The sequence below is a fragment of the Dipodomys merriami genome, unplaced genomic scaffold, assembly GCF_024711535.1.
Source record: "Dipodomys merriami isolate MVZ:Mamm:240054 unplaced genomic scaffold, mDipMer1.0.p SCAF_7, whole genome shotgun sequence".
Classification (NCBI taxonomy): Eukaryota; Metazoa; Chordata; class Mammalia; order Rodentia; family Heteromyidae; genus Dipodomys; species Dipodomys merriami.
Window position 1 is genome coordinate 49,502,180 of NW_027206290.1, and position 23,527 is coordinate 49,525,706.

A 23,527-nucleotide genomic window follows, 5' to 3' on the forward strand; every position below is an offset into this window, starting at 1 on the left:
GACGAGTGAGATGATGAAGTATTTGCTTCACTTGGGAAAAGACATCCTTAGGCCAATAGTATTTGAACAAATAAGATCTCCTAACTCCAAAGGTTAGGAAAGTCGCTGTGTGGTGTATGCTCACAAGAGGAACCATAGATAACACAGGAATAGGGTGAGGGCATCTCATCCTTTGCTTGACCTGCAGACTTGCCAGTCATGGATATAAATAAGCAGCCTCCTCAGTTTAAACTCTGTGCTTGTGTCCACAAGTGTCTTTGAGGACAGTTTGTTACCTGCTGCTGTGCTCCACGGCTCCTTGCATTTGCTTCTAATCACAGGGACCCTTTTTGGTCTTCTTTTCCACTGTTCAACAGACTGCATAAAACTCAGTATATAACAACATAGATAACTAAAGACTAGCTCAGTCCCACAGGTGAAACCCCTCCCATCATCTAATCTATAGGTGCTATGCACCGTCTCGCTCCAGGGCTACACTGAACTGAGTGTGCTTTAAAAGCTGTCCATTTTTCCTGAATGCCCTGCTTGCCCTCCTTGCTTCTGGATTCTTTACTTCATCCTTGGAATAGTGATGCAAAGAAAGAAAACCACATCTTAACTCTGTCCATTCTCCCTTCTTCCAACAGAAAGAGATTTCCTTTCCCTCTTGCTTATCTGAAACTCCTCTCCTCTCATTTTTCTGTCCTCACTATATTCTCTGACTTCCAAGTCTGATCTCGATGCATTAGGAGAGGATTTGGGGAGTTAGAAATTTCTCTTCACTCCCAATAATAAACATCTCACAGTGGATTTCGATTTCCAATTTAGGAAAACAAAAACTTGCCCCTCTCTTCCTGCTTTCTTGGTATAATAATTCTGATATCACTCAAGGCAATGAAGACCTCTAGTTGAAAATGATAAGGCTAACCCTGCCAGGAAGTACAATATGAAAAAAAATCCATTAATAATTGTAGTACATATTTGTTCAATACAGTTGCCCAAAGCAGATCTTGAATGTCTTTTTTTAGAATTCCCTTCAAAACAGTTTCTGAGTCACATATTTTTTTTAAAAATCTCCCATTACTTTATATCTGATTTATAATCCTTTAAAGAAAAATATAGAAACAGTAGATTTTTAAAGCTAAATTCTCTCCTTATATTTAAGGAAATAAAAATATTAAAAAAATAAGATACCATTATTCTGAGTATCTTTTTCCTCATCTGTATACTTTTACAAAAATGGTGCATGGAGTCAATGACTTGGGCTTTTCATAAATTCTGAGAGATCTAAGTCCGTTCATTTTGGATAGTATTTGGTTCCATATACCAAAAACCATGGAAACCGATCAACCTCATGAAGGCAGTAATTCTAGATTTTATAATGCACTCATGAAAATAATCAAATGCAAGAAGAAAGAGATGACAGACATCAGAGTGGTGTTCATAATGGTGGGAATTAGGAATCATTTCACATCACGATTATGTCAACAATAAGGCTTTACCACTGAAATAATGTTAGAAAGGTGATGCTAGTATTATGGACAAAATACTGGAAGCAGACCCAGGTCCCAGTCACTGCTCTCCTAAGTAAACATAAAGGGAGAAAAGCAGATGCAGAGGGGCCTGAAGCCCTACTTTTATTCTTGGAACCATGGCAAAACCGATTGAGTAAGAGATGTGACCCAGGGACTTCAAAAGGCCTCCTTCCTACAGCTCCCTCCCACTTCCACTCACCACCACCACAGGGTCCATTGAGTCAGTCTCAGGTTCCAGTGGCATCATGGCCCTAGAGAAGATAAGGGTCATAAAATAGGGCAGCAAAACTGGCATCAGAGACCAGATGGTCTGGTCACTGCCATGACAAAGATTGAAAGAAGTGTTCACAGACAGTGGCAAACCCTGGACCATGTGTCTGAATCATACCTCCTGCTTCTTGCTTTTGTCTTTAGGTCTTTGTATCTGTCTGTAGTTCTTTCTTTCTTTCTTTCTTCTTTCCTTTCTTTTCAGTACTTGGAATTGAGAGCCTCATTCTTGCTAACCAAGTATTCTACCATTTGAGCCACGCTCCCAGCTCTGTTGTTCACATTTTACTTTTGAGATAGTATCTCCCAGTTTTTCCTGGGCCAGCTTTAAACTTGGATTTTTCCTGCCTTCACTTCTGCGGTATCTGTGATCATAGCTGTGTGCTAGTGTACCTAGCTTCTCACCACCTTAAAAGATACTTGTAAAAAGAGTGAAGGATCTTAAATGGAAATGATACAATGGGTGTGAAAAATAATATGACTATGATATAAATATATTAAATATAATAAATATATAAATATAAGGACTTTTGACTTCCACTTGTTATTTTCATGGTATGAATTTTGAACACTTAAATTTAAAAGGAAAACAATAATAGTCTTATCTTGCTGAGGCTTCCTGAGCCTGCCCCAATATATGCAAGTTCATATATTTGTGATATACAAGACCACACCACACACTGCCATGTCTAATGGTAGTGGCTGCTATCTACATAAATACCAATACTAGAGTTATTTGCCAGCTAAGCTTATTGACTCTGTGTGTGTGTGTGTGTGTGTGTGTGTGTGTGTGTACGCGTGCGCGTGTGTATACCAGTAATGCGACTTGAACTAAGGAACTTTCGTCCAAGATTGGGTGAAATGTAAGCCTCCACTTGCAGTGTTTTGCAAGTAAATTGCCATTAACATTTGCCTGTCGGGTCTGACTTCAAACTTTAATCCTCAGATCCATGGGTTTACAGACATGAGTCACTGGCACCCTGCTAGCTTATTGATTGTTAAGATGTCTAATATTAAGAAATTGGTGACTTGAACTCTAATTTTTAACCAGGTTTTTGGAGTTTCTTTTGTAATTGGCATTCTCTTTTCTAAAACTTACTTACCTTATATGCCCAGTTTAGGACACACTGCATTTTGTAAATTTTACAACCTCTTTTTTTGCCTAGTCACTTTGGACATAACATATGTTTAAAGAGAACCACCAGGCACCAGTGGCTCATGCCTGTAATACTGTCTACTCAGGAGGCTGAGATCTGAGGATGGCAATTCGAAGCCAGCCTCAGCAGGAAAGTGTGTGTGAGACACTTGTCTCCAATTAACCACCAGAAAACCCAAAGTGGAACTGTGACTCAAGTGGTAGCGCTTTGGCTTTGAGCAAAAAGAGCTCAGGTATAATGCCCAGACCCTGAGTTCAAGCCCCACAACCAACAAAAGAGACAGACAGAAAGAGAGACAGAGACAGACAGACAGACAAACAGACAGACAGACAGACAGACAGACAAACAGAGATCAAAGCTGTGGTTGTTTTGCCATGATTTTCCACCTGAAGTCATTTCTTTTCCCTGAAGCTGGTGTCTGTCCTGACATGTCACTTGGCCAAAATCTCCACAGAGTAAGAGCAAGACACCCTCGTCCATCCACAAGGTGCTTTGCAAGTAAATTGGAGATACAGTTTATGACACATGACAAATAATCTTTAATAACAGCCCACCTAGGGAATCCCACAATCCCTTCTTCTATAAAGCTCACATGTCTACATTTTCAAGGTCACACATATCCTGTGAAGTTTGTAAATGATTATTCATTATTTCTATTTTTCTTTCCTTTTGGTTTTGCTGGTGGTGGTACTGGCGTTTGAACACGGAGCCTTGTGCTTGCTAGGCAGGTGTTCAATTATTTGAGTCCCCAGCTGTTATTTCTCTCTAGAAAGAGGGAACAAAGGAAAGAGCAAATGTTGCAGACCAGGAGACCTCTTGAAAGCAAATGATTGCTTATCTGGGCTGCCTGTGGAGCTGATCTCTGTAGCAGACATTGGAATCAACATCATGAAGCTGAGACCTCATCTCTAATGCCATGTACATCCCAAAGAGCAAACACTATTCCCATCTTGAATGTCCTACCAACATTTCAAACTTCTCTAAGTTTATCCAACTATATCCTCCCTATCTTAAAAAAAGTGGAAAGTCTTTTAAGGAAAATAAACTCAGAAGAGATGCTGGAAATGTTACTAAGTAATTTTGCTACTGTGTTTGTTTGTTTCTTCAGAATAATCTTGGCATCCCCATTAAAGATAAGCATTGTCTTATGTTATTAAATTACAAATCTGTGAAACCAGAAGACAAATTAAAATTTGTTCAGGTTGATCAGTGTCTAGAAACAGAACATCTGCTCAGTGTCTCCCACGAATTCCTTGGCATATTATCCCAAACAACTTTTGGGGGAAATAGTCCTCATATTGTAATTACTGCACCCTGTGGTTCTTCTGGGTATGGGAGTCAGGTGAGCAGGGAGGAAATCCATGCAGGCTCTACAGCTAGACATGCTAAATATAAAACATGCCAGCACAAATCTGGAACCTAATAGCTCTGCTTTATATGGGTGTTGAGCAAAATGCCATCATCCTTGATCTTCTGTCCAGTCTTCTCGTAGGGATTTTGGACCACCTGAATCAGACTTTTCTCTGAACCAGAATCATTTGTTAAAAATACATCCTAGAATATACTCAGAACTTCGCCAGTACAGATCATAGTAGACTTCTTTTACAAACTCCTAAACTAAAGGTTGAGAATGGCTTTTATTTCTATTATCTCACTTTAGGTCTGGCAGTTATTCTTTTTTCTCCTTTTTTTTGTCAGTCATGGGTCTTGAACTCAGGGCCTGGGCACTGTCCCTGAGCTTTCTTGCTTAAAGCTAGTGGCTCTACCACTTTGAGCCACAGCATTACTCCTTGTTCTCTAGTGGTTAATTGGAGATGAGTCTCAAGGATTTTCCTTCCCAGGCTGGCTTCAAACCCTAATCCTCAGATCTCAGCCTCCTGAGTAGCTAGGATTACAGGCATGAGCCACCAGCAGCTGGCCTATTCATAGTTATTCTTGAAAGCATCTTTATACCCTCAGGTATGGGTCACTTCCAATTAGATATAGATAGATATAGTTATAGATATAAATATAGATAATGAGGTCTCTTGACCTTATACAAGTTTTCTATTTTCAACTTCTGTCATTAATGTGTGGCAAGTTTTGTTGTTTATTTTGTTTTATTTTAATAAATCGGCCACATGAAACAAAATCTGCACTTGAGAAATCTGTTATGAAAAACAAATTTCAAACTTGGCTTCTATTTGAGTATCCTAAATTACTTTAGGTGGAAGATTTCAAAAATTGCTTATTAATTGGGAAAATGTAATGGAGTAGCAAGAAGACAAATTCCAATGTCACATTAAAATTGACCTGTATCTTGTGTGATTGTGCCAGTCACCTCTGAATGGCAACATTCTCACCCATAAAATCAGCACAGTGACATTTTCTTCTTAATGTGAGAGTTCACTGAGGTCACCTGTGTAAAGCTAGAAATACCTAGACATGGTAGGTGCTTAATAAAGGTCATTTCTCACCACTGTAATCCCTCAGAGCAGAGCCTAAATGGAGAATTCATCCACCCTGGGGTGAATAATGACACCTAAAACTACTCAGTCAGCACCAACCAAAAACCAGTAGTGTGATATTTATAGCTCAAAAATATAAAGAGATGATTGGTTATTAACAGGAAAACTGAAGACTTTCCATTCTGAAAATAAAGTCAAAGCATTATTTTTTGTTAAATCAAAGTTCTACCTCTGGTATAATCTGTCTTATAATTATGATATTGTTTTTTTCACAGAGCTCTTGCTTCCAGATAGAATTAACAGCCCTTATGAACATAGATGCATTTGCATTAATGCAAGAGTATGTTCTCAATTTTTTAAGTTAAAAGTGTTCATGTTTCTATACACTCATCTCTAAATCTATTGTACCTACTGAACTATTTTTATTCATTCCTTCTGTTCTATTAAAACATTAAAAAAACATAGAAGTTATTTTTAGGTTATAAAAATAGAATTCATTTATTATGGAGAAAACAGCAAGTAATATTTTTTAAAACAGAAAATAATAACCACAAGCAATTCAATCATCAACTATAATTAACATAAATACTGTGGCATATTTCATACCAAATTTTCCTCTTAATTTACATTTTTGCTATTAAAAATCATGCTATTCAATCATATTTTGAAGATTTGGGATTGTAGTATATGATGCAATTGACTTTTACATAATAATCTTGGATTTTCAAATCTGGCCATATTCATTTCCTAGTTTTAAAACTTTTCCTTTTTTATTATATTAAGTGAAGTAAACCAGGCCCAAAGAAACATAAGTCTCATAGTTTCCCTTATTTGATAATACTACTAAATGTGTAGGAAAAGCAGAAAAGGCCAAAAGCTATGTACATGTGACCATATAAGATGATGTTAAGCAAAATGAACCCCAAGATAGGGACACAAATATCTTTTCTCTTTCTTGCTATTGTTTCTAACATATTTATAATGTACCATGTGATTTTTAGTTTCTTTGTATGTTCCTCCCCCACGGTATAACCCTTGTTTTCACTGTATTTGATGTTGGTGCCTTGCATCTTGTATATATACTTCTCTAATTCAGGGAGGGGAAGGGAAAAAACAAAATGCTTAAATAAGGATATAGGTTGACCCGTTGCAACAGTGAAATGTAAAAAACACTATGTTGAAAACACACTTTAGGGCTGGGAAGGTGGCTCAGTGGTAGAGTGCTTGCCTTGCATGCCTGAGGCCCTGGGTTCGATTCCTCAGCACCACATAAGCAAAAAGAAAAAGCCAGAAGTGGTGCTGTGGCTCAAGTGGTAGAACGCTAGCCTTGAGCTGAAGAGCTGAGGGACAGCGCCCAGGCCCAGAGTTTAGGCCCCACAACCAGACCCAGAAAGAAAGAAAGAAAGAAAAAGAAAGAAAGAAAGAAAGAAAGAAAGAAAGAAAGAAAGAAAGAAAGAAAGAAAGAAAGAAAGAAAGAAAGAAAGAAAGAAAGAAAGAAAGAAAGAAAGTGAACTTTACAACTTCAGCAGAGGGTAGGGAGATGGGGGGGTGGAGGGGTGGTAGTTGTGGAGGTGGGAGAGAAGGGATGGTAGGGGGAAAACAAAGGAAGAGGCAACAATGCTCAATAGGAAACCTTGCTCATGTAACTGTAACCCCTCTGTACAGCATTTTTACAATTACAAAAATACACAAAAAATGTCAGCTTAAAAAAAAACTTTTCCTTTTTTAAAAAGTATTTTCATTATCTTTCAATAGTTTACTACCATTCTGTTTAGTTTCCTAATTTTTTATAGTCCAGCAGTCTTTTATTTTTATACATCTCTTAGGCCGTGAATTCATAGGGAATAGGTTCCAATAGCTCAGGCTCCTTTTTGTTGGTTCTAACAAAGTGTGCTTCTCTGGGTGGAGCAGGCTGGCACTTCAGTTGAACCCAGGTTCCTTTCTCTTTGGCTTCCTTCTTTTTCTGCTCATTTTCCTTCACTTGTTTCAGGAAGCTATCTCAGCTCTTAGAGTGTTTAATATGCTCAATATGCACATTTATCCTCTTGACAAGGACTCTGACCTTAACTTGCTTGTTCACAACAATGCCAACAGCATGCTGGGTAACATTATAGACCCTTCCAGTTTTGCTATGGTAACATTTGTGGGGCATTTCTTTTTGAACAGTACTCATTCCCTTGATATCTACACCATCACCCTTCTTGTAGATTCTCATGTATGGGCCCAAAGGAACAATTCCATGTATCCTGAAGGCCTAGAAAACATGTATCAAGTACTTCTCCTCTTTCCCTTTGTGTTCGCCATTTTGGCAAATTACTGGAAGATGGCAGTTGCAGCCAAAAAAGAAAAAAAGTTTAGTTTCCTAATTTTTAAAATAGTCATCTGTTAATCAAAACACAATTTTTTAACAGTTGCATATAGAACCTGGGATGACAACTTAAGGCTTATTGACCAAATCTCATCCACTTTGTGTGTTTTGACATTGCTGGAAATTGACCTCAAGACCTTGTTCTTGCTAGACAAACTCTCCTCCCACTGAGCCATACCTCTAATCCTGTTTTTGGCTGGTTATTTTTGAAATTGACTCTAAGTTACTGTCTGAATGCATGTCTGAGCTCAATGTGTCTATGTTAGGTGTATTTTTCTAGGATGACAGGGAACTCACCACCAACTCAGCTCTCAGTTGAGAAGGGGTCTTGTGTATGTTTTTGTTCACATTGGCCTCTAACTACCATCTTTCTGTTCTCTAACTAGGAGAATAGAAATATAGCTAGGAATATAGGCAGGTAGCTAAGACTACAGACATGAGCCACTGGAACCAATCTACTCTGCTTTGGATGCATTGTACTCACTGACATGTTGAATTAAACCTCTTCATACAACTATGTAAAGATGATAAGATTTAAATTAACTATTCTTTTTTTTTGTCAGTCATAGGATTTGAACTCTGGGCCTGGGAGCAGTCCCTTGGCTCTTCAGCTCAAGGCTAGCACTTTACCACTTGAGCCACAGTGCACTCCAAATTAACTATTTTTTTTAAAGAAGCATTCTTAGGATATAGCTACATTCAAGCTCAAATTCCTGGTTTCAATCTTAGCATTGAAAAAAAAAGTAGCTAAATTCTTTACATCTCATTGCACTCATACACATACACACACACACACACACACACACACACACACACACACACACACACACACACACACACACACACTATGGCTCCTTTCATCCTATAACAACTGAACTGAGCAGAAATTATATGGCCTGCAGAGCCTTTAGTAAACATAACTAGATTTGATATATATCATTCTAATAGTTGAAGAATATATATTATTCTGCATTTCCTGGGTACTGTAAGAGCTCAAAATTTTGTAGCATATCTATTGGGCATTTGAATAATCTGCTTATGTACATTGCCCATTTTCTTACACTATTTAAAAAAGTTTTCTATCTTTTCAAAATATTTATAGCTGGTCTGTCATCTGTGGCCAACGTTTCTCCTAGTTTATTATTTGCCTTTCGATTTTAATACTTCTTCCTCCAAGGGATGGTAGGGAAAAAACAAAGGAGGGGATAACAATGCTCAATAGGAAATGTATTCATTACCTTACTCATGTAACTGTAACCCCTCTGTACAGTATCTTTACAATAAAAAATGTATTAAAAATACCCCTTCTTCCAGAGCTTACTAATTCTTCAGTTGGGTCATCTCCAGTTCATGTTATTTACCAAGTAGTTTTCATCTCTTTATCATTTTTCATTTAATATCTGTCTCCTTTTCCTCTTAATTTTCAACATAGTCCCTACTTCACTTTGATTTTCTTAAGTTTCAATTAAATCTTTTATTTCTTCTTACTTTAGCCTTTAATATAGCCTTTATTCTCTTGTAGTTGTTTCTCCTTGTTCTCCTTGCTTCTGCAGTGTATTTTTTTGCATCTTATGACACCTTGAAAATCAAGAGATTCTTTTCTTCTAACATCAAGAACAATCTCCCTTCTTTCATCCTTCTGAATCTGATGTTATCTTTTCTGATATATGTACATATTTCCTGCAATGTTTTTAATCCTTTCATCTTGTTACATAAAATATCACTTCCCCAAACTACCCATCGCCTAATCTTTGAATATGATATCTTATACAGCAATAGGAATGTTGTTGATATGATTAAGGTGAGGGTCTCTGGTGGGGAGATTGTCTTGGATGCTGTGAGTGAATCCAGTATTAAATCCAAAGGTTCTTATCAGAGCAAGACAAGAAGATTAGAGGCAGAAAAGTAGATGGAATGACAGAAGCAGAAGTCAGAGAGAAAGTGAGAGATCCAAAGATGCTGTACCATTGCCCTTGAAGATGAGGGAAAGGCCCAGGGGCCAAGGATGATACATAGGCTCTAGTAGCTGGAAAAGACAAAGACACACATTCTCCCTGACAGCTTCCATCTGACCTCCTGAATGATAAGATAATATATCTTTGTTGCTTTAAACCACTAAATCCATGGTAATCTGTTATAACACCAATAGGAAACGAATCCAGATTTCCTGTGAAAGGTACTTTGCAGATGTGATTTAGGGTTGTGGAAATAGAAATGGAAAATTGCCTTTGACTGTCTAGGATTACAGATTCCGGGCCACATCTAATTGCTAAGTCCTTAGAAGCATACAGATGTATCTGGCTGAGGCGGAGAGACAATAAAATGTAGGTAGGGGATGAAACAGGTAAGTCAGAGAGAGAAAAATAGTATAAAAATTCAACCTATCATTGCTGGATTAAATGATAGACAAAGAGAGCTTCGGGAAGTATTCTGACTAGAGAGAGACAAGGAGAAGGAAGGATAGGAAGATAAGAGACAAGAGGAAAGCAGAGTGAGAAGGAACAGGATAGGAGAGAAGGCAAGGGAAAACACTACTGTTTGCGACAAATCTGACTGTCTTATTTCTTCACTTACAACCCCTTTTAACCCCCTTCTGATTGGTGGCCAGGGGTCATGCTTGCCCTCTTCACATGACAGAGAGCCTTGAGTTTTATTCTGCTGTTCGCCTGTATCTTAGTGACTTCACCAATCCTAATTAAATTCATTGAACTGATCTCATCCTCCAAGTGGGATTTTTTTAATGGTTGTCTTGCTTCCCAGAAGTACTTGTTGAAATAGGTCCCAAAGGTGGGGTAAGGGGTTTGAATGGCTGGTATTTCCTGCACATTCTAGACTATGATGGTGTGTTCCACTTCCTCTCCCACTCCCTACTTCCTCCATCTCTATCGTGACACAGTGAACTTTTACTATTACTCCGGAAGTGCCACAATTTCTTGACAGGGGAACTTAGTCTTGGAATTGTCTTGTTTTCCTATCCATAACACCTCCCTCTGCTTAAACATCATTTCTTGAAGAACTAGGCTCAGTCAGGTTACCATATCTATTCCGGCTAGTGCCATTTCTCCATCCACCAATCCATTCCCTAAATACTCCTGCTTTGTGCTGCTAGCTTAGGAAGTGTTATCCTCAGGATAGTCAGAGAGCAAAACCAGCATGGCCTTTGCAGTCATCATACTTGTGATGGGCCAGGGAGTATTTGTCTTTCTAGATGTATGCAAGGCTTTCAGCTCTACCTGACCTTTACAAAATAAGCACCAGGATAGATGTTCCGATTTTTCATTGTTGCTGACTGGCTGGACTTACTGACTTTGGGTGCTGCAGTGGGGAAAATTTATTCTGTCAGGCTATAGAGGTAATTTGAGGTTTGTTTTCTTAGAACATATATTTCCTTCCCATCACAATGATCTCTGATGTATTTATGACATGGGCAAAGTCAGATCTCTGATTCTGAAAATCAGGTGGTCCTTTGGGGGCAGTCTCATCGTATCCATCAGGCTCTGGTTAGAGACAGTATGACCCCTGACACACTCATTTGTGTTCTCTCTTGCATGCACACACACACACACACACACACACACACACACACACACACACACACACACACACGGTCACCTGGTCTCCAAGAAAGTCAGCCAGCCTCTGTGCTTCTGGTCTTACACTGGCCCCTAATTGTTCCACTAAGCCTCTTTCCATTCAAGTAGATTTCTACACAATAAATTTCTGAAGCACAACCAGTCCATTATGTGTCCCCAAACACCAGGGGTCACAAATGAACCTCTTTACAGGTCCTACTCCAGCCTCTTATTCTGTATGACAGAAGAGCCTGCTCTGGTGATTTCTGCTGGAGTTCTGCCTGTGTCCTTCTTGTTAGGTGGACATATTCATTTTCTAGCCGCTAAAATCCCTCATAGCTCCTTCTCAGTAAGACACTTTGAGGTACCAGTACTGCCTCAACTATACCACATCAGCCAACATCCAGTACTGATTGATACAGGCCTATGAGGACAGAAATTTAGACAGTGCTTTAGGTCAGTCCATGCTCTAGAAATCCTGTGGCTAAGGCTGGACTTGTCTCCAGCCCAGTACCCATTCTTACTTACCTTTTTCCCCTGCCTATCCTGATGCCCTGTCTTCCCACCTCCTAACAACATGATCAATGAGGCACTCCCACAAAGACCCCCACCCAGGCTCTGTGTCCAACCTAGGATATAATCACTACTCAAGGAAGACGTGTGGGAGAAGCATCACAACAGTGGTTCTCTTCAGAACCATCTCACATTTGTTCCCCCTGCTGACACTAAAGTGCATTGCTTCTTCTTTCTTGGTATTCAGATTTGTGTGGCTTCTGAAGAAAAAGAAGACGAAGATGAAGAAGATGGCTTCATCAGAGTCCTCAGCGGGAAGAAGAGAGGCCTTGTCCCCCTCAATGTTCTAGAAAACGTCTGACCATGGACCCTTCCTCTGTGCAGTAGTAGGACAGCTCTGCTCATCTCACTGTGTTCACCCCAAGGAGCTGCTATGCTGACCCAGCCCCCAGGAAACAGGGAGATAAGACTCAAGGGTCTGAGACTGGAGGAGCCGCTACAAAATAGGGCCCATCATACACCATGTCAGGATACCTGATGTGGGGAGTAGGCTGAGACAGTAGGGGACAGAAATAAATGCACACCTGGTGGTGGCAGCAGAGATATAGCCACAGATGTCGCAGACATGATGCCCTCTCTGTCCACCACCTGCTGGAGTGTGCTCCAGGCTGCAGTGTTGGCCCCTCCTATGTGAGGCTTAGGTCTGTATAGCTTAGTGTGATACTGGCACCAGATCTTTGTCCTTAGTACTGGCTAAGCAGTGCCATTGACTCTCTCTGAGGAGAATCAAGAAGGCCTGCTTCCCAGCTGCCAACATTCCAGTGCTCCCCCAGGGCCCTGCTCACTTTGTGGTTGTGTTGTCCTAATCATTAGGTCTTTCTCCAGTCCTCCAAGTACATCATGGCGATATGTATTGGATGTGATGGTACAGTTGACTCGCACCCACTACAAAGATAAGACTTGCCCCCCAAATTGCTAACCGGCTGTCCTTGCTACTTTGGCAACCCACAGGGGTGACAGAGCAAGATAAGGCATAGAAATAATCAGGGAGAAGTCACGGGGGGTGAGGAGGGACAGAGCCGTATGTTTTGAAGATGATCTAATCCTTGCAGTTATAAAGCTCTTTCCTGAAGCAAATGGAGCCGGGAAGCACAGATAACACATTTGGTCTTCATTTGCATTCCATTCCATCTGTATTGAGAGCAGCACTTTCCTTCCTGTGTCCTGTAGCACTCCATGTGAAAGCTGAGCCCACCATGAAGGGGAGCAGGGACACAGAGGGTCTCCAACAACATCATCTTAGGAGAAACAGTCAACTTGGAATCCATTCTCCTTTAGGGTAGTATATTATATCCTAGCCGATATAAACTGGGAAGGAGTCTCTATGGCTTCATCCATTTGGAAGCAGAGGAACTTGGGCCCATCTAGCATCACCTAAGGTGTCTCTACTGCTCTGCCCTGGCGCCAATGTTTACAAGGACACACTGCACAGCAGTGCCTCTTCCCTACACCCTCCTAACAAATGCAAACTGCATCCTCCCAGTCACTAATATGGTTTATCTTCAACTCACAGTGACCTTGGAATTAATGTCAGTTTGATCTGCTTTGTCACAGAGCAATAAAATCATCAGAATCATTGGTTTTGAAAAGGACTTAAGAGGAGGGCATTCAGTGCATGTGACATTATTCTCCCATACCAAAGCATCATTAGTGTCCATGTTTCCCTTTTTGTTCTTGCTCAGCATGAAGTTGGGAGCTTGATCTAGGGTTGCTGCCGGTTTCATACTGGTGTGGATACCTTACACCCCTTCTCCAGGCAGCATCCAGAGTTCCCTGCCTGGGTACAATATGCAAAGCCAGGTTCAAGTTAAGATGGATTCTTTGAGAGCCCAGGTGGTTAACATGACTGCCTTTCTGTAAAATCAAATGCTGACCACAGACCCTCTTGGCCTCTCATTCAACTGTCCATTTAATAAAAACAACACAGTGGCTGGAAGGAGCATAAGGGGGGGGGAAAAAATCATGAGTCCTGACCTCTTCTCTCTAATGGACATCCCAGGTTGTTTGTTTTTGTGCAGGTACAGGAGCTTGAACTCAGGGCCTGGGTGCTGTACCTTAGCTTTGTTGCTCAAGGCTGGCGCTCCACTATTTGAACCACAGTTCTATTTCTGGCTTTTTTTCCCCCAGGTAGCTAGAGATAAGAATTTCATGGGCTTTCCTGCCCAAGCTGGCTTTGAATCACAATCCTCAGATTTTAAGCCTCCTGAGTAGCTAAGGTTACAGGAATGAGCCACCAATACTGGGCCATCCAAAGTTTTTGATGCCTCATTTTTATTTTAAACTCAGTTTGCCTTTTCAAGCAGGATGAAGGAGTATGTGGTATCCAGCCTACCAAGTGGTGGCCCCGTATTCCCTATCTCCTGACATTCTTGCCTTTGTGCAGTGCCTCCCACATCAAATCAGGGCCCATCTTATATGCTAACATGAGGTTGGGCCAAACGCCTCATTTCTTTGCCTTGGTCACCCACAACACTCGTTCTTGGAACTTTGAGGCATACATAAAAAGGTGTCTACCTGAGTCCATCAGGCAGTACAGACCCAGTGCAGGGACCAGACATTTCAGCAGCTGAGTCTCTAGATGTCACAGACCAGTAATGGGTCTTCCATGAAGAGCCCTGCCCAAACAAGAGATTTATAAACAGGATAAATATGGATTTTTTTTAATTCATGAAGTTTGAAAGAGTAACCTTTAAATTAAAAAAAAAAAACTCAGAGAGTTTTATCATTTAAGCCAGAGGAGAAAAGTATTTTGGGGTTGGTTTTTGTTTAAATATTTTTTTGAGGTACTGGTATTTGAACTCAGTGCCTTGCATTTGTTCTGGTTTGCTTGCTGGGCTTATACTCTACCACATTAGCCATGGCTCCAGCTCTGATTTTTGCTGGTTATTTTGGATACACAATCTTTTTTTTTTGGGGGGGGGTCTGGTCGTGGGGCCTGAACTCTGTGCCTGAGTGCTGTCCCTCAGCTCTTCAGCTCAAGGCTAGCGCTCTACCACTTGAGCCACAGTGCCACTTGCGGCTTTTTCTTTTTGCTTATGTGGTGCTGAGGAATTGAACCCAGGGCCTCATGCATGCAAGGCAAGCGATCTACCACTGAGCTACCTTCCCAGCCCCAAGAACACACAATCTTTTATGCCCAGGATAGCTTTAAGCCAAGATCTTCTGGATCTTAGCCTCCTCACTAGCTAGGATTACAAGTGTTACTGTACAGCAAGAAAGCAGAGAAGCCACAGTTTGAGAGGTCAAATCAGGAGTCTTTATTAGAAGGCCAGGCAGATTCTTGTCACAAAGACCTGCAGCCCTGAGAATATACTTAACATGTCAGGAAACTAAACCATGAGAGCAGGAGAGGAAAGAAAGAACAGAAAAGTAATGCCAACAAACCAGATCAGCTCTAATGGAGAGCTAATGTGGGATGCCATGTTGACCTGAAGAGAGCCAGGAGACAGGACATAAGCAGGCAGGAGACACATAGCATGGCATACCCACACCTGAACTGGTCCACTGGTCAGGGAGTAGATAGAGTCAGGTCAGGGGGCAGGGTCACAGGGAGCTTGATAGTTCACGAACCAAGACTGGCAGGTCCAATAACCTATTGTCCAAGTCCCTGCCACTGCCTCTAGGAAATCAGATATGCCCACCACCTAGGAGGCGGGACTTCCCTGCCTCCACCATGAAGACAAGATGGCCAGTTAAACCCAGTACCTGATTATCTACCATGTGGCCAAGATGGTGCCGGTTAGATTCAGTATCCCTCCTTCAGTATGAACCACCAGCATCCAGCTGGAGAAATAATTCTTTTTGCATGTTGAGACTCAAAAGCTTTCAAATACCAAATGTTACCAGGTAAACAGTCCTCTAAATAGAAGTGTTTAGGGCTCCCTAAAGGTCCAGAGTCATTCACAGGTAGAAGATTCTCTGATTGGCATAGATCATCACAGATGTTTCCCCCTTGTACTAGAACTCTTCCTCTGCTTATCAGCAGAAATGACAGGAACATGGATAGCTGTAGCCTACTAAAGTCTTGAAGGTTTCCAGGACTCAAGAAGTGACTAGAATAAAGATCAGAAGAGGCCTTCAAGAGATAAACACTGGTGAACAGACAAGGGAAGATGGGAGAGTGCATACATGAAGGACAGAAAGTGAATCTGGGACATTCATCCAGTGTGAAAAATGTCCTGTACCTCCTGGTCCCCTGCCTCCACAAAGGCCCTACATGTCAGGCTACCCAGGGTAGCCTCATCCTACACTTTACCACTACTGCTCTAGCATACTGATATTGGGATGAAGAACTAATTGATCATGCATGGTGGTTGCAGAAGGTGGAGAAGAGAACTCCCTTAGCCCTACCTGTCTGGCAGAAGCCTGTGGATCTGTTAGTTTGGGCAGTGGGACTGCATGGTGAATAGTAGAACTGATTGCATAGACTATCCCCTTGCCCAGCTATAACACCCCTCCACAAATACACACACTCACACACACACACACACACACACACACACACACACACACACACACAGAGTAACTCATCAAGAGAAAAAGTCTAACATCAAGGCTACATATTTAAAGCAAATGGTGGAGTGATAGTGGTATGATGCATAACAGGACTTAATAGTTTGTTTTCTTCATTACTAAAGGGAAATGGAAAACCACCTTTGAAATCCAAAAACCAGTCAGTCCAGGTAACAGGTGGCTCCATGGAGATAACTAGAAAGGAAACCTAATGGTCAGTCCTATGGCCTATATTGGCAGACCTAGGGCAGAGAAACAGCTGCAAATTGTCCTCTCCTCCAGTAGCAGCTTACATTTAAATAACCTGGCTTCTTTACTGAGGACTTCTCAGAGCCATTACTTTGTTAATTCTCATTTTGAATATCCAGAGGGGAAATTTAGAACTGGGGCAATCTGATTAACTCTTCCTAGAATAACATTGCAAGAAATACAGCTTTGGTAAACTCTGTAGTAAAGGATTCTTGTATTTCCACCTAATAACCTCCAGGCCTCCAGCTTCCACTGTCTTCCTCTGTCCCACTGAGATACTGATGAAGCATTGAAAAGGACAGAGACACACAAGTGTTACTCTAGAATCTGAGTCTGTAGGGGAGCAGGAGAAAGTGGAGACCTGTATACTGTAGAGTTAGAAAGCACAGGAGGAAGAGTGATCTCCTCTGGAGGATTAGCAAACGCTGACCAGCAGGGAGTAGACTGGTAGAAATCTGAGAATAAAAGAAAGTTCAGCCTTGCTCAAAATAGCATCCCCAGGAAACTAAGTGAACAGGTGTGCTCCACAGACTCACCACTCAACAAAACCCTTAAAAATAACTCGGACAGAAAATTAAAACTAATAAATGACATCCTGTAAACATCTGTGCAAATTTTTCTCAGTTACCATTCTGGTATGTTTTGAACAACACCTACTCTTTTTGACCCTTGGAATATGTTTCTTTCTTAGCTTCCAATGAAGTGTTGTTTTTTTAATAGTCTTCAATCTTCCCATGGGTAATACTTACCTTTAACTGTATCTTGAAATGTTAATAGCAGAATGGCTAATAATTTTGACAGATCTCTTCTAAAACTGAAGACTTGGCAGGGTTGATTTTTGGTTTTTTTAAATCATGTTGTTAAGGTTAAGCAGCTATCAAGTATCTTCCAGGTCTTTGTGGAAGTCAGGATCCACTGGGGTCCTGCAAATAGACCCTAGAACTTTACAAGACCTTTATTGTCAAGAGCAACAGTGGGTCGTCTCCACCATGAGGAACTTACTCAGGTTCTCCAATTACTTCTTGATTCCATCTTTTTCTAACCATGGCCAAATTTTCCTTTGTCGTCTCCTTCTATTAGTTTCTTGAAAACCATGTGCTTTTGCTTATTTTTATTGAAGTAAAAAAAATCTTCTAAGATTATGACTATTTCTGAGGTCAGATTTGATCATATGATACAGGTATTTCCATTTTCATTCATTTCTAAATATTCTGTAAGTACAGGGTTTTTTATTTTTCTGTTTGATTTTTATGTTTGTATGCATAAATTAGCAATTATTCATTGTGATCAGAATATACAGTCTGTATGGTCTGCTTGAGGAATTGATATTTGATTTTATGTTCTCATATGTAATTAATCTCTATAAATGTTCAATGGATGCTAGGGGGAAGGTCAAATCTGAAGTGTATGGAGTTCAGTACGTATCTATTAAATAAATCCTTAATGCATTAAGATTCTGTGCATTCCTTTTGCTCTTATGCTTTGTCAAGGACAAAGAAGTCAAGAGCAAGCATCAGTGGGACAGAAATGAAAGACACCTGCCAGAACCTCTAGCCACTTCCACCCTGAAACCCTGGAGGGAGGAACTGGCAGATCTCCAGTCTCCCCTCTCCATCTAAAATGAATTGCTTTGTTCACATCCTATGTAGATGTTCTCTCTCACTTCCTGCAACAAATTGTATAGGAACCACTTTTAGAGAAGAGGTACCAAAGGTAACTTGGGTTAGGGAGTTGTGGTGGGGGGTGTGGGGGTGGGGAGAGGGTGGTGGTAGTGGAATTACAGTGAAATCCACAATCACTTTTGAAAAGATGTTAAGGCTTTTTGGAGAAACTCAGCATACTTCATGAGTTCCTAATTATTATAAGATTTAATGTGTTAGGTGAGTAAGAAAATAAACACTGAGATAAGTCATCCACTAGAGCAATAATGCCAAAAAGAATTTCTACAGAAAGTTCAGGTCAATGTTACCCTGATTAAAAGTATTTGCTGTGTGGTGAGAAATCATTTCTTCCCAGACAATACTGAGAATTTAGTCTTATTATCCTGATTTTACAGATGATGGAGAAGCTAAGTCACAAAAAGATTAGGTCACTTGCCTAACTTTGTATAATTGATTTTTTTGTGAATGTATAAGGATACCTCTAGCGTTTCTAAATGGGTAGCTACTGAGAGATAGATATTAGAGTCATAGAACAATGGGCAGGCAACACTTACGAAGTGTCATGCCTTACAATGTAACCTTACTATGTGACCATTACATTATAAGTGTCAGTGTATTGAGAAGAGAGAATTCCATCTCTCAAGGTAGGACTTACATTCATCAACCTCAAAAAAATAATAATAATCCTAGAGTGACAGCTTGTGAACCACTGAATAAAGTATATTCACTGAGTGGCATGATCTACTTGCTCTCTCTCTCTCTCTCTGAGGGCAGTCCCCTTATAACTGGAAAAATGATCATGGGAATTAGAAGTATGTTCCTTGACAACTGAGCCAGCCAATGCACATGAAAATGACTCTGCCAAGAAGGACCCTCCAAGTTGGACAACTGTTGGACAAGATTTCCTGTCCTCAGTCCATAGCTTCAATGGCTAGTGTTTAGTTTGACTGCTGACCTCCTTGAGAGCTCACTTCTTATTTCCAAGTAAGTCTCACCAAGAAGTGTCTCTTCACAGTGCACCTTCTCATTATATCTGCTCTGCTCTCTTCTGTGCTAATTGTATAATTAAATTTTAGACGGAATGTGCACCCTTATTTCCAAATGCTCAAGGATGGGGGCTTTTGTTGAGGACCATACCACATAGCTCCAGTGAATGCCCCCTAGAAGACTACACAGGAGAAAAACCACATAATGAAGGGGGTACAAGTGTCATGTTACAGGTGTTAGGATGAGGATTTCTCCAGGCATCAATGCAATGGTGCTATGGTTTGAATTTATGTCCCCCAAAGTTTATACCCTGGAAATTTGATCCCTAGTGCACCAGTGTTGGAGGTGAGGTTTAATTTGTTTTGTATTCAGTTGTTGTTTTGTTTAGTGGTGCTGGAAATCTAACCCAGAGCTTTGTACATGCTAAATGAGCACTCTACAACTGAGTTAAATCCCCAGGATGACTTGGGCTTTCATGGGAGGGATTAGCTCATGGCACTCCACAATTATAAAGGAATTAATGTTATTATTTTGGAGCCTGTTCATCCTCTCTTTTTCCTTCTGTGTCTATGTCCCACCATGAGATGACCCAGAAGAGCGATCTCACCAGAAGCTCAAACCTGGATACTGAGCAAGACAATGAATTACTCCTTATAAATACCCATGAAATGAGCGTTTTGTTATTACAATACAAAATGCACTGAGACATAATGATGGTTAGTTTTGCAGTAAAATCAGTATATATTTGTTGAAATCTACTGGGAAATACTATAACCACACAAGTTCTAATAAAAATGTATTTAATGCTAAAACAGAAAGAGTACAGAAAATCACAATGGCATACTGAAATGTTGCTGGTTCTGCTATCAACAGAGTCTATAAAAGTTCAAAGCTGTTATGCTAAACATGTTCTCCATTTCCAAACACGAAATGGGAAATGGGAAAGCAGCCTTTAAACTCATTCTGTGTTAATTTCCAGACACTTGAACTTCTTTAGCCTTGCTATAATTAGTAGATGACAGAGCACAGTATTTTGTGGAGATGAAATGGAGTAAAGATAAGGCTTTTTTTGCTTCTTTAGTAAAATGGTTTTCATGGCATGTTCCTTTTATGTTGGAGTAGCATTTGAGAAGTATTGGTAACACGTTATAGAAAAGATCTCTGGAAGTGTAGTCCATTAATAGCAATATTGGTAAAAAAAAAAAAAAAGATTATATGGAGAAAGAGAGAGGAGATAGTGAGGAAAAGAGAGTAGGGTTTGGTGGGCTTTTGTGGGAAAAGAGGAAAGAATTGTTTATTTATGTCACATTTAACCCCCAAGAAGGCTTAGGCTCAGATCTCAACTTGAGAAAAGGCCCTGAAAAAATGATCCATTCAGGTGAGACCCTTTACTTCCCACATCAATCTTGATGTTAGGACTCAGGGGAAAAAAATGATTCGTAGAATAATAGAGGTTAAAATATTATCAAAATAGAAACAAATACACAGGCCTTCTTCATAATCAGGAGAACAAAAGTTTGAGAAATCCAAGCATCCTGACACGTGGGCCACATTCCTGTCATATTCATGGCGGTTCTTACAAGAGCCTATTCTAATTATAGACAGATCCCAAACCTTCACCCTTCAGCCCTAGCGCTGCCAAAGCTTTCCTTTATGTCCCACGAAGTTAAAAGCTTAAATACTAGGAAGTCAGTTTATGATTCTTGAAGATTTGTAATCATAAAAACCATAAAATTCGATGCCAAGAAGCAATGTGCATACATGGAAATCTTGTTGAGCCAGAGCTGGAAATCTGTGGCTTTCAGAACTAAGAAACACTTCTTGTACTCACAAGACCATCAGCCACCTGGGGGCATCATTTGTTCTATGGAATGAGAAGTGGGACCTGGATTGTTCAAGGACACAACTAGGAAGGTGGTAGCAGGAAGCAGAGGTGGGCTCGGATGAGGTTCCAGACAGAATTACTCTGAAGAATCACTAAAATATAGCAAGGCAGAGCAGGCTGCTTTTCTCAGAGCCCTTAAGGAGTGATGATCTATATCTCCTGAATTCAGAAACCTTTTGAGAACCCTTGATTTCTAGGAAAGTGAGTCCTATTACCTACAGGATATTAGATTTGCTGAGGAGTTGCAAGTTGGACCTCAATGCCTTCTCAAATCATTGAAAGAAGTCCCTTGGCCCTAGCCCAGTGAGACCCTTTTAGGGTTAGATAAGTGTATATAATTTAAAGCACTAAGTTTATGGAATAAGAAACATCAGTTGGAAACACATAGCATCACACTGCTGATGGGAAGGTGGCAGATGATGGCAGAAATGTAACTGAGCCCCTGGGGAGGGGATGACATTGACCAAGATGCATTATTATACCCTTAAACTGACATATTGAAATTAAGCTCTTTTGTACAGCAGCTTAAAGATAAGGAAATGTGTGTGTGTGTGTGTGTGTGTGTGTGTGTGTGTGTGTGTGTGTGTGTGTGTCTGCGTCTGTGTCTGTGTCTGTGTCTGTGTGTCTGTGTGTGTACCCTGGGGCTTGAACTTAGGACCTGGTCACTATCCCTGAGCATTTTTGGCTCAAGACTAGTGCCCTACCACTTGAACCACAGTGCTACTTCTGGCTTTTGGTGGTTAATTGGAGATAAGAGTCCCATAGACTTTTCTGCCTGGGCTAGCTTCAAAGCAAGATGCTCAGATCTCAGCTTCCTGAGTGGCTAGGGTTACAAGCATCAGCCACCAGCTCCTGGCAATAAGTAATATTTATTTCTTCAGGAAAGCACATCATCAAGGAGAATGAACTCTTCAAAAAACTAGGCACAAAGAAAGCACTCCCCAAACCCAGAAAAAAAGATTGCCCAGTTTGGCCAGCAACCTGCATCCAAGGGAATCTGTCCCTGCCCCTGTGGTCTACTCTAAGTACGCTGCTATACACTCATCCTCATCAACAGACAGAACCCCAGAATAGGTGTGGCTGTGCATGCACATACACGCACACACAAACACAAAAATCTCTCAGGTGGGATTTATACTGTACCCTCATGTAGATGTTGAAGTGATAGTCTATTCGGAAATGGAGGCGAACTGTTCTTTGATTCAGTCAACTGGTTTCAAAACAATTTCTTTTTTTTAACTACAAGATGCAAAGGGTTCTGGGAAGTGTCCTAGATCCTCTCTCCTGCTGTATTGCTCTTCAACCTTGATTCCTTCATTGCCCTCACCAACACCCCACCAAGAGACAACACGTACCACCACCCAGGAATAATCCAGACTGTACCACCACCCAGAAATAACCCACCCTTCTTAAGGAAACAATACTTATCCTACAACTTCAACAGACAAATGGAAAATACTTTCCTCTTCCCAATTTATAATTCTCCCTGAGGAGACAGGTGCATTTGGGCTTTGCTTGTATGTTGCTACTGGAGCTTGAATTCAGGGCTTAGGCACAGTTCCTTAGCTTTTTTGCTCAAGGCTAGCACTCTACCATGTGAGCCATAATTTCACTTCTGGTCTTTTTGGTGCTTCATTGGAAATAAGAGAGTCTCATTGACTTTTCTGCCTGGGCTGGCTTCAAAGCAAGATGCTTAGATCTCAGCCTCCTAAGTAGCTAAGGTTGCTGACATGAGCCATTTGAGCCTAGCTGAACTTTGGCTTTGGGTGATAAGGAGCAACAAAAGTAAAGTCAAAGATGAGCTCTAGCTCAATGACATCTAAAAAGATGCTTAAGTAATGTGCATCCAACCCTGAGCTACAATTTGTATCTCAAATACACTTTCCATTTATACTTCAAGAAAAAGCAATCATTCTGAATAACTGATAAAATGATAGAGAAAAAAAACCAGTCTAATCAAGAGAGGCTGAATCAAAAAGAGAAGTTAACATATTTGGGTGAGTCAGTAGGAGTAAATACAAGAATCTATGGTGTATCATGAAATATGGATGATATTGGTGTTCTGTAGGGGCTCTGATCAGGGATGGGATAGAGTACAGTTGATAATAGGGAGCTGGAATGGAGGGGAAATATTCTCAGGAACAAGAGAAGGGAGAAGCTGGAAGTGAGGGAGGCTGTGATGGAGAGGCCAAGCCTACAGCCATATAGGGCAATGAGAAGAGGCCCATGCTGGACAAGAAGGTCAGCCAGCCTGCTTGGCAGCACCCTGCTGGCATCGTGTGCTTACAGCTCCCCTACTATTGCAAAACCATTTTTGGTGGTGCTTTGTCTTCAA

General features: G+C 40.7%; 1 protein-coding gene and 1 pseudogene across 3 annotated transcripts in view; one reads left to right on the forward strand and one right to left on the reverse strand.

The window, feature by feature from the left end:
- Nucleotides 1-14,810, forward strand: part of Stac (SH3 and cysteine rich domain) — a 142,516-nt gene extending 127,706 nt beyond the window's left edge. For all 3 annotated transcript variants that reach the window (XM_070006575.1, XM_070006576.1, XM_070006577.1), the window contains exon 11: nt 12,086-14,810. In XM_070006575.1, coding sequence (XP_069862676.1) covers nt 12,086-12,199 — 114 coding nt within the window. In that variant the 3' untranslated portion in view covers nt 12,200-14,810. The remainder of the gene's footprint in view (nt 1-12,085) is intronic.
- Nucleotides 7,208-7,689, reverse strand: LOC138817194 (large ribosomal subunit protein eL21-like; annotated as a pseudogene).
- Nucleotides 14,811-23,527: the final 8,717 nt, after the last annotated feature.